Below are 12,039 nucleotides of genomic sequence, written 5' to 3' on the forward strand. Positions count from 1 at the left end.
ACTCAGACTGACTCGTAATCAAGGCGTTAGGAATTTGAACACCGTTAATAGCTGTGATCGTAGTAGGTCGCTCGACCAACTGTAACTTCAAGCCCAAACTCTGGGCGCAGGATAGAGAAATAAAATTCCGCGCAGCTCCTGAATCCAATAGAGCCATAACAGTTTTGACTTCTGTTTCAGTAGACAAAGATACTGAGAGTAAACAGTCCACTACTGGAGAAGATTGAGAAACCACACCCAGCTTGACTTCCCCGGTACAGGCTAGGACTGCCCGTTTCCCGGGCGAGACTTGCAAAGCTTGAGAAAGTGATCCGCGGCTCCACAGTAGAGGCAAAGTCTATTCTCACGCCGACGCTGTCGCTCCTCTGGAGACAGTCGAGACCGATTAACATGCATGGGTTCGTCTGGAGCTGTCGTAACCGATTGTTTAGACGGAGGAGCCCGGAATCTGCATCGATCAGACCGAGAACGTTCGCCGACTCGTTCCTGCATGCGGAGATCCACTTTCACACAGAGCGAGATCAACTGTTCCAAAGAATCTGGCAAATCCCTTGTAATCAATTCGTCTTTAAGACGGTCGGACAGCCCGTTCCAGAAAGCGGCCCGTAAGGCATCATTATTCCAGCGCAATTCGGAGGCTATGGTCTGAAAATGAATCACATACTGACCTACTGAACGGGAGCCTTGTCGAACTCGGAGTAGATCTGAAGAGGCAGCGGTCGTTCTGCCAGGCTCATCAAAGATCCTGCGGAAAGATGAGATGAAATTGGTGTAGCTGGAAACCAAAGGATCCGATCGCTCCCATAACGGAGACACCCATTCCAGCGCTGAGCCCTCAAGCAAGGAAATAATGTATGCTACTTTGGATCGATCCGTGGGGAAGTTGTGTGCGAGGAGTTCAAACTGTACCTCGCACTGGTTAAGAAAACCACGGCAATTCTTCGGGTTGCCGTTGTAGCGAGAGGGAGTGGGAAGCTGAAGGCGTGACCTGGTTCCGGACACAGCGTGAGCATTATCCGGAACTACTGAAGCCAGGGAAACCTGAATTTGATCCAGCCTGCCGGATAGTTCTTGGAGATACCGCATCACCTGGTTTTGCGCCGTCTCTTGACTATGAACACGGGAAGTCAGATCTTGGATGGCACTCGCTTCTGGGTTCCGATTCCCCGGGTCCATGAGGCCTGTGTATACTATCACTGACCTGGTTGGAGAGTGTTGTGGACTCGGGGCTTCTTCCGGTGACCGGGAAGAGGAACCGCTACTGGGTCGCAGTAGAGATGGCCGGATGTAGGTCTTCCTCATACAGAGACGGTAGGCAGGAGGCACGGAGGAATGCTTGAAGGTCTACTGAAAGACAAGACTTGTAAAAGTGTTGAGTGCTGAGGCACAGAGGTGCTGGAGATATTGAGGTGCTGGAGGCACGGAGGTGCTGGAGGCACAGAGGTACGGAGGTGCTGAGGCACGGCGGTGCTGGAGGCACAGAGGTGCAGAGGTACGGAGGTGCTGAGGCACGGAGGTGCTGGAGGCACAGAGGTGCAGAGGTACGGAGGTGCTGAGGCACAGAGGTGCTGGAGGCACAGAGGTGCTGAGGTACGGAGGTGCTGAGGCACGGAGGTGCTGAGGCACGGAGGTGCTGGAGGCACAGAGGTGCGTAGAGGCGCTCGGGCGCTTGGAGGTACTGATGTGCTTGGAGGCACGGAGGTGCGTGGTGGCGCTCGGGCGCTTGGAGGCACCGATGTGCTTGGAGGCACGGAGGTGCGTGGTGGCGCTCGGGCGCTTGGAGGCACTGACGTGCTTGGAGGCACGGAGGTGCGTGGTGGCGCTCGGGCGCTTGGAGGCACTGATGTGCTTGGAGGCACGGAGGTGCGTGGTGGCGCTCGGAGGCACTGATGTGCTTGGAGGCACGGAGGTGCGTGGTGGCGCTCGGGCGCTTGGAGGCACTGATGTGCTTGGAGGCACGGAGGTGCGTGGTGGCGCTCGGGCGCTTGGAGACACTGTAATGCTGGGAACACAGATATGCTTGGAGACACAGAAGTAGCAGGAACAAGGGAGCTCTGGAGATCACGGTTTCTGACAGGCAGAATTGATGATACACAGGCGCCGGATCTCTGCCCGGCGTCTGACTTTAAACCTCCCGCCTTTGCCTGATTGGCGGAGCGGGCAGGTGACATCAGCCCCGCTCCGCCTACCTGACCTCAGTCAACATGGCGGCGCCCTCGCTCCGGGAAGCCGCCGAGGAGACCCACCGACCCAACGCCGGAACCCCGAGACTGCCGGAGGAGAGAGGCGCCAGGCCATCCAGGACACCCGCAGAGGCAAGCGCGGCCGCCGCTGCCCGCGAGGTGTGACACCCACTGAGGGGCAAGGAGCCCCCAGAACCAGAGCCCAAAGCTGCTATATTTTTCTCATAGGGGTCTGTGGCTTCATCAACACCCGCAGTGTGTTCAGCCCCAGAGCAGTTACCCTCAGAAGCAGACATGATATAACTTGCAGTATCAGGTAACACAGTACAATTGGCAGCAGCACAATACCTCTTACCCAAACCCCTGCGCAGTGTAGTCAGCACTAGCAGAGATAAAGGAGAGATATGGTGACTAAATCACAGAGAAAAATACGTATTAAAGTATATCTTTGTGAAAATCCTATATCAATATAAAACCTGACGCACCAAGCCCCCTCAGGTTATAGAATATAGGGATAGCAAGTTAGAAATACATGAAATGGACACCACTCAGCTATCTAATGCACACACAAATAGTCACAGTTTGTACAATGCAGAGGTTATTACTAACAATAATACTGCACTGAACTAGCTTATATATATAGCTATTTAGACAATCGATATAACACTGCACAGTAAGAACTGGATGTATATCACAGGGTAATTGTACTAGAAAACCCTGACAAAATGCACTCTTTCTTAACTAGCACTGTCTAATAGGCAGGTAGAATACTTAAGTGTCATGTAAAGTCACAGCGCTGACAACCAGGCGGCTTTACACAGGAGGATTTGCCCAAGCAGTCCCAGGAACAGTGAAGCTGAGAGATAATGGCGCCCAGACACTGACAGGGAGGGAGGGAGAGACAGATATGCAGCTCCAGGGTGGGAACATTTGCGGGAAATGGAGCCCTGGGGCTGGGGGAGGGGCTCCAGGTCTAAGCCTTATCCCCCTGCTGGCAAAACCACCAGGTACTGTGGGCTACTGAAAATGGTTTACAGAGAAAACCTGACCTGCACTCATGCCCTGGTGATCTAGTGGGATCGCCTGTACAGCCACAGTGTCCACCGCCAGCGCGTGCGGCCCGCCTCCCACTGACCGCGCCGGATCGCGATAAAGACCGGGTCCCGCAAGCGGGACCCACTCACCACCTCCCGAAGCACGGCCACGCGATCCCGGAGAGCCCCCGTCGTGTGTGCCTGACTGTGAAGAAAACTTGAGCCTCCTGCTGTAGTTACCCGGCAACCAGGGCTCGGGAGTGTACAGCGCCGCTGGGGAGAGCTGGAGCTGCAGCAGTGAATGTCTTCTGACATTTATCACCGCTGCTGCCCTTGAAGTCTTCACTTTTTTCTTAAAAAAAAAAGCTCTTCTTAGGGCTGCCTGGAGCAGCCCCTCTGTTATGTGCCTACTTACTGCAGAACCAACTACAAAACTGAGGAGGCGGCGCTGTGCATTCTGGGTACAGTCAAAGCTTTTGAGCCTGTTGGTGCCTCGGATCAAGATCCTACTCTACACCCCTATGTCTTTCCTTGTGGAGCCCAGTGTACCCTGCAGCAGAAATTGTGCCGGTATATATGCGCCGAGATATACTAACATCTCAACTGCTGGAGAAGGGGACTGAAAACTCCACCCTCCAGTGATGCCTGTCAGTGCACATAATGCATCAGCCTAGTGCTGATGTGCCGTGTCTCTCCCCACGGCAGACTCACAGGGCATGCGTGAGATCTCGCTACTCTTGCGAGATCTTGTGTGCAGCCTGGAGCCGGCACCTGCTGCACCTAGGAACAGAGCTGTCCCTGATGTGTATGGGCAACGACACCTGCAGCTGTCAAAATTGATAGCTGTAGGTGTTGGAACGGTCAGTGTAGATATAGACAGGGACACTGTCACTTGCCACACACCGCCAGTCATACATGGGGGAGAAGCGGTATCAGTGCACACAATGTGCGCTGATACCGCTTCTCCCCCATAACAGAGGATCATACATTGGGCACTGGTACACTAAATCACTATTAACTTTGATAAGTCTAGCATTTTACACCAGTCAGAAAAAATGCACTAAGTTCATAATAAAATAAAAAGTCAAAGTGACTCTATGTAACTTAATCTACCTAGGTCTCATGAATAAAAAAATAATAATTAAATAGTTTGCACTTAATAATAAAAGACATACTTACCATCTCTGCCATCACACTCTGTCTCTATAGACACACTTCCAGAAGCATTTTTGGTACAAGCATTGTTCTATAAGTAAATTAATAATGATATTATATATAAAGTATATATAAAGTACTACATCTGTTCATATATATCCTATTTAAACCTACTATCAAATGACATTGCTCTAAAACAAGAGTACAAGAATGTGAAACATACTGTAACCTGCACCAAAAGGTGCTATAAGAACACTGTAAGTCACTATAAAAACAGGAGCTAGCTTGTTACACCAATAACATTTATATTTCACACCAAACTTTACAGACTTTATACTGTATTTTAATGCAAAATTGTTTTTTCTCTTCATGTGACCACCATTCTGTAGTAGAAGAAAATCAGGACACAGCACAGAAAACTGAAACAGTATTTGAGTGATAGAACGGATAGATAAGGATTTTGACTTTTACAATTAGAGGCAAAATTGAGTAAGTGTGAAAGAGAAAGTCAGTGTAGTGAAGCATACAAATAAATATATATATATATAGATATATATATATATATATATATATATATTATATATAGGCAGTACGGACAGTGTGATGTTAAGCATTACTGCCTCTCAGCACTTAGGTCATATGATCGATTCCCACCATGGCATTAACTGTGTGGAGTTTGTATATTCTTCCTGTGCTTGCATGGGTTTCTTCTGGGTACTCCCGTTTCCTCCCACAATTCAAAAATATACTAGTAGGTTTAATTGGCTCCCAAAAATAAATAACCCTTAGTGTGCATGTGATAGGGAATATAGATTGTAAGATCCACTGGGACAGGGACTGATGTGAATAGACAAAATATTATCTGTAAAGAACTGCGGAATATGTGTGTGCTATATAAAATAACTGGTAATAAATAATAATAAGAATATAAATAAATCAACGTTTGATGCAGAAGGAAATCAAAACAAAAGAACAAACTAGCTTTATAAATACATCGCAATAGACTGAAACTACAAGAACTGATCATTGATCAATGTGAATATCTATTAGAAACATAGCATATAACACTCTCAAATTCAAAATACACTGTACATAAAAGATCAGATCAAATTATTTTGCTGTCATTGCATGTTACGTACTAGTAGTACATACTACAAAAGACCACTAGAGGTCTGCAAAACCAGTAAACACTGCAAAACACATGTCAGCAGTATATGTCTGGTTTAAGTATCATGTAAAATCTATGCATCTGGAGAGTTTAATTAACAATAGCAGAGTTGCAACTCCTCATTAAGACATACAGTAACTGCATACATATGTAACTTTAAAAAAAAATAGGATTTTAATACCTACCGGTAAATCCTTTTCTCTTAGTCCGTAGAGGATGCTGGGGTCACTTCAAGAACCATGGGGTATAGACGGGATCCGCAGGAGACATGGGCACACTATAAGACTTTGAATGGGTGTGAACTGGCTCCCCCCCCCCCCCCATGCCCCTCCTCCAGACTCCAGTTATAGGAACTGTGCCCAGGGAGATGGACATCTCGAAGAAAAGGATTTATTTAATTATTTTAAACTAAGGTGAGATACATACCAGCTCACACCACTAACACGCCGTACAACATGGCATTCAACAACAACGCATGCAACGGCATGACCAACAACACTCACAGATTGACTGAACTCAACGCAACATGAGCGTAACTATAACCTAACTGCAGATACAGCCCGCACTGGGACGGGCGCCCAGCATCCTCTACGGACTAAGAGAAAAGGATTTACAGGTAGGTATTAAAATCCTATTTTCTCATACGTCCTAGAGGATGCTGGGGTCACTTCAAGAACCATGGGGTTATACCAAAGCTCTAGAACGGGCGGGAGAGTGCGGATGACTCTGCAGCACCGATTGACCAAACATGAGGTCCTCATCAGCCAGGGTATCAAACTTGTAGAATTTCGCAAAGGTGTTTGAACCCGACCCGCTCGGCATAGTTGTAATGCTGAGACCCCCCGGGCAGCCGCCCAGGATGAGCCCACCTTTCTGGTAGAATGGGCTTTCACCGATTTCGGTAACGGCAATCCTGCCGTAGAATGAGCCTGCTGAATCGTATTACAAATCCAGCGCGCAATAGTCTGCTTAGAAGCAGGAGCCCCAATCTTGTTGGGAGCCCACGTTTTCCTAATCTGCGCCGTTCTGGCGACATAGATCTTCAAAGCTCTGACCACATCGAGAGACTTTGACACCGCCAAGGAGTCAGTAGCCACTGGCACCACAATTGGCTGGTTAACATGAATTGATGAAACCACTTTAGGCAGAAATTGCTGACGAGTTCTCAACTCCGCTCTATCAGCATGGAAAATCAAATAGGGGCTTTTGTGAGACAAAGCCGCCAACTCAGACACTCGCCTTGCAGACGCCAAGGCCAACAACATGACCACTTTCCAAGTAAGGAATTTTAACTCAACGTTGCGCAAAGGTTAAAATCAATGTGATTGCAAGAACTGCAACACCACATTAAGGTCCCATGGTGCCACTGGAGGCACAAAGGGAGGTTGGATGTGCAGCACGCCTTTTACGAAGGTCTGAACTTCTGGCAGGGAGGCCAATTCTTTTTGAAAAAAGATCGACAAGGCCGAAATCTGTACTTTAATAGAGCCAAACTTTAGGCCCGCATCCACACCTGCTTGCAAAAAATGGAGCAAACGCCCCAGCTGAAATTCTTCCATAGGAGCCTTCTTGGATTCACACCAAGACACATATTTTCTCCAAATACGGTGGTAATGCTTTGCCGTTACTTCTTTTCTAGCCTGAAGAAGTGTAGGAATGACTTCACTGGGAATACCCTTTCAGGCTAGGATTTGGCGCCACGCCATCAAACGCAGCCGCGGTAAGTCCTGATACACGCAAGGCCCCTGTTGTAACAGGTCCTCCCGAAGAGGAAGAGGCCAGGGATCTTCTATGAGCAACTCCTGAAGATCTGGGTACCAGGCCATTTTCGGCCAATCCGGAACAATGAGGATCGCCTGAACCCTTGTTCTTCTTATAATTTTTATCACCTTTGGAATGAGTGGAAGTGGAGGGAACACATAGACCGACTGAAACACCCACGGTGTCACCAGGGCGTCCACCGCTATCGCTTGAGGGTCCCCTGACCTGGAACAATATCTCTGAAGTTTCTTGTTGAGGCGGGACGCCATCATGTCCACTTGAGGAACTCCCCAACGACTTGTCACTTCTGCAAAGACCTCTTGATGAAGACCCCACTCTCCTGGATGGAGATCATGTCTGCTGAGGAAGTCTGCTTCCCAGTTGTCCACTCCTGGAATGAAGACCGCTGACAGAGCGCAGGCATGTCTTTCCGCCCAGCGAAGAATCTTCGTTGCCTCGGCCATCGCCGCTCTGCTCTTTGTACCGCCTTGGCGGTTTATGTACGCCACTGCTGTCACATTGTCTGACTGAATCAAGACCGGCAGACCCCGAAGAAGATGTTCTGCTTGCAGTATGCCGTTGTAGATGGCTCTTAATTCCAGAATGTTTATGTGTAGACAAGCTTCCTGGCCTGAACACTTTCCCAGAAAATTTCTTCCCTGTGTGACTGCTCCCCAGCCTCGGAGGCTTGCATCTGTGGTAAAAAAATCCAAGAAAACAAAAACAAGTGGGCGCTAGTATGCTGGCTATGAGACAACTAAATCGGTAATGACTGCTGCTTCACAAATTGAGGTGCTGAACCTCAAAAAGACAGAAACTGAATAGCAAACACAGTGAAGCGCTGTCATGAACGATATAATTATGTATTTAAAAAATTCACAATGTATTAAAAGATAGGAATAAACATCCTGTAACTAAAAACATATAACCTCTTAGAAACATGTAGCATGAAGTCGACTTCTGAGGAAACAGCCCCGGTATTGAGGCTGAGAAACGCGTCAAGCATTCCGCCCGGCAATTTGCCCGTCATCCTGTTGACTATTTGCATTAGAGCGGTCAATATCCAGCAGCACGTCCCGGTCGGCTTTCATTGTTAAATTCACCGCCCGGCACCTTGCACGGCACTCTGCAGACCACCACAGAGACACAGAACACAAGTTGTCTCTGATGGCTTCCCATCAATTACCGTGAGGGAGCGGTCGAGTTTCTACATCCACACCACGGGGAAAGTTTTTACAGTCACCCACAGCTCCGGTCAGACTGTTCTTGGCTTCAGTGCTTGAAAGCGGGCAGCCGGCGCCCACAGTTGTTATACAATTAACTGCACTGTTACAGAGGCTGGGGTAAGCATAACTAACAGACTGCCAAATAGCGTTTATGCTTAAAAACTGTTATTGTGCTCCATATAGCATATATAAAATATACTACCCCCTTGTTAAGCCTCTCAAGTTCTGTTTTAACACCACCGGAGTCCAGGAGGTGATAACAATCCCAGTAAATAACGGAGTGGATCACATAGCTGTGAACTTTGTCAATTTCTATATCATGGATGGACTTTTATATCTTTGAAAATAAGATTTTACTTACCGATAAATCTATTTCTCGTAGTCCGTAGTGGATGCTGGGACTCCGTAAGGACCATGGGGAACAGCGGCTCCGCAGGAGACAGGGCACAAAATAAAAGCTTGAGATATCAGGTGGTGTGCACTGGCTCCTCCCCCTATGACCCTCCTCCAAGCCAGCTAGGATACTGTGCCCGGACGAGCGTACATAATAAGGAAGGATATTGAATCCCGGGTAAGACTCATACCAGCCACACCAATCACACCGTACAACTCGTGATCTGAACCCAGTTAACAGTATGATAAATTTAAAGGAGCCTCTGAAAAGATGGCTCAACAATAATAACCCGAATTTTTTGTAACAATAACTATATACAAGTATTGCAGACAATCCGCACTAGGGATGGGCGCCCAGCATCCACTACGGACTACGAGAAATAGATTTATCGGTAAGTAAAATCTTATTTTCTCTAACGTCCTAAGTGGATGCTGGGACTCCGTAAGGACCATGGGGATTATACCAAAGCTCCCAAACGGGCGGGAGAGTGCGGATGACTCTGCAGCACCGAATGAGAGAACTCCAGGTCCTCCTCAGCCAGGGTATCAAATTTGTAGAATTTAGCAAACGTGTTTGCCCCTGACCAAGTAGCTGCTCGGCAAAGTTGTAAAGCCGAGACCCCTCGGGCAGCCGCCCAAGATGAGCCCACTTTCCTTGTGGAATGGGCTTTTACTGATTTTGGCTGTGGCAATCCTGCCACGGAATGTGCAAGCTGAATTGTACTACAAATCCAACGAGCAATCGTCTGCTTTGAAGCAGGAGCACCCAGCTTGTTGGGTGCATACAGGATAAACAGCGAGTCAGTTTTCCTGACTCCAGCCGTCCTGGAAACATATATTTTCAAGGCCCTGACAACGTCCAGCAACTTAGAGTCCTCTAAGTCCCTAGTAGCCGCAGGTACCACAATAGGTTGGTTCATGTGAAATGCAGAAACCACCTTAGGTAGAAATTGAGGACGAGTCCTCAATTCCGCCCTGTCAGAATGAAAATTTAGGTAAGGGCTTTTACATGATAAAGCCGCCAATTCTGACACACGCCTAGCTGAAGCCAAGGCCAACAGCATCGACACCTTCCACGTGAGATATTTTAAATCTACCGTAGACAATGGTTCAAACCAGTGTGATTTTAGAAATCTCAACACAACATTGAGATCCCAAGGTGCCACTGGAGGCACAAAAGGAGGCTGTATGTGCAGCACCCCTTTCACAAATGTCTGAACTTCAGGTACTGAAGCCAGTTCTTTCTGGAAGAATATCGACAGGGCCGAAATTTGAACCTTAATGGACCCTAATTTTAGGCCCATAGACAGTCCTGTTTGCAGGAAATGCAAGAAACGACCCAGTTGAAATTCCTGTGTAGGGGCCTTCTTGGCCTCACACCACGCAACATATTTACGCCAAATGCGGTGATAATGTTTTGCGGTTACTTCCTTTCTGGCTTTTACCAGAGTAGGGATGACTTCTTCTGGAATGCCCTTGTCCTTCAGGATCCGGCGTTCAACCGCCATGCCGTCAAACGCAGCCGCGGTAAGTCTTGGAACAGACAAGGCCCCTGCAGTAGCAGGTCCTGTCTTAGAGGTAGAGGCCACGGTTCGTCCGTGAGCATCTCTTGAAGTTCCGGGTACCAAGACCTTCTTGGCCAATCCGGAACCACGAGTATAGTTCTTACTCCTCTCCTTCTTATGATTCTCAATACTTTCGGTATGAGGGGCAGAGGAGGGAATACATACACTGACTGGTACACCCACGGCGTTACCAGAGCTTCCACTGCTATTGCCTGAGGGTCCCTTGACCTGGCGCAATATCTGTCCAGTTTTTTGTTTAGACGTGACGCCATCATGTCCACCTTTGGTCTTTCCCAACGGTTTACAATTTGGTGGAAGACTTCTGGGTGAAGTCCCCACTCTCCCGGGTGAAGGTCGTGTCTGCTGAGGAAGTCTGCTTCCCAGTTGTCCACTCCCGGAATGAACACTGCTGACAGTGCTATCACATGATTTTCCGCCCAGCGAAGAATCCTTGCAGTTTCTGCCATTGCCCTCCTGCTTCTCGTGCCGCCCTGTCTGTTTATGTGGGCGACTGACGTGATGTTGTCCGACTGGATCAACACCGCCTGACCCTGAAGCAGAGGTTTTGCTTGAATTAAGGCATTGTAAATGGCCCTTAGTTCTAGAATGTTTATATGAAGAGATGTTTCCATGCTTGACCACAAGCCCTGGAAATTCCTTCCCTGTGTGACTGCTCCCCAGCCTCTCAGGCTGGCATCCGTGGTTACCAGGATCCAATCCTGAATGCCAAATCTGCGGCCCTCTAGTAGATGAGCCCTCTGAAGCCACCACAGGAGAGACACCCTTGTCCTTGGCGACCGGGTTATCCGTTGATGCATCTGAAGATGCGATCCGGACCATTTTCCCAGTAGATCCCACTGAAAAGTTCTTGCATGGAATCTTCCGAATGGAATCGCTTCGTAAGAAGCCACCATTTTTCCCAGGACCCTTGTGCACTGATGCACTGAGACCTGTCCTGGTTTTAGGAGGTTCCTGACTAGCTCGGATAACTCCCTGGCCTTCTCCTCCGGGAGAAACACCTTCTTCTGGACTGTGTCCAGAATCATTCCTAAGAACAGTAGACGTGTCGTTGGAATCAGCTGCGATTTTGGAATATTTAGAATCCATCCGTGCTGACTTAGCACTACCTGAGATAGTGCCACTCAGACTTCTAACTGTTCCTTGGTTCTTGCCCTTATCAGGAGATCGTCCAAGTAAGGGATAATTAAGATGCCTTTTCTTCGTAGAAGAATCATCATTTCGGCCATTACCTTGGTAAAGACCCGAGGCGCCGTGGACAATCCAAACGGCAGCGTCTGAAACTGATAATGACAGTTTTGTACTACAAACCTGAGGTACCCTTGGTGAGAAGGATATATTGGGACGTGGAGATAAGCATCCTTGATGTCCAGCGACACCATATAGTCCCCCTCTTCCAGGTTCGCTATCACCGCTCTGAGTGACTCCATCTTGAATTTGAACCTTTTTATGTAAGTGTTCAAAGATTTTAGATTTAATATTGGTCTCACCGAGCCGTCCGGCTTCGGTACCACAAATAGTGTGGAATAATACCCC

At 48.2% G+C, this 12,039-nt stretch overlaps 1 protein-coding gene across 9 annotated transcripts in view; it reads right to left on the bottom strand.

The window, feature by feature from the left end:
* Nucleotides 1-12,039, bottom strand: part of TEX14 (testis expressed 14, intercellular bridge forming factor) — a 739,191-nt gene that overhangs the window by 271,599 nt on the left and 455,553 nt on the right. For all 9 annotated transcript variants that reach the window (XM_063953897.1, XM_063953895.1, XM_063953894.1 and 6 more), the window contains one exon: nucleotides 4,397-4,463. In XM_063953897.1, coding sequence (XP_063809967.1) covers nucleotides 4,397-4,463 — 67 coding nt within the window. The remainder of the gene's footprint in view (nucleotides 1-4,396; nucleotides 4,464-12,039) is intronic.

This window comes from Pseudophryne corroboree, chromosome 2 (genome assembly GCF_028390025.1).
Source record: "Pseudophryne corroboree isolate aPseCor3 chromosome 2, aPseCor3.hap2, whole genome shotgun sequence".
NCBI lineage: Eukaryota > Metazoa > Chordata > Amphibia > Anura > Myobatrachidae > Pseudophryne > Pseudophryne corroboree.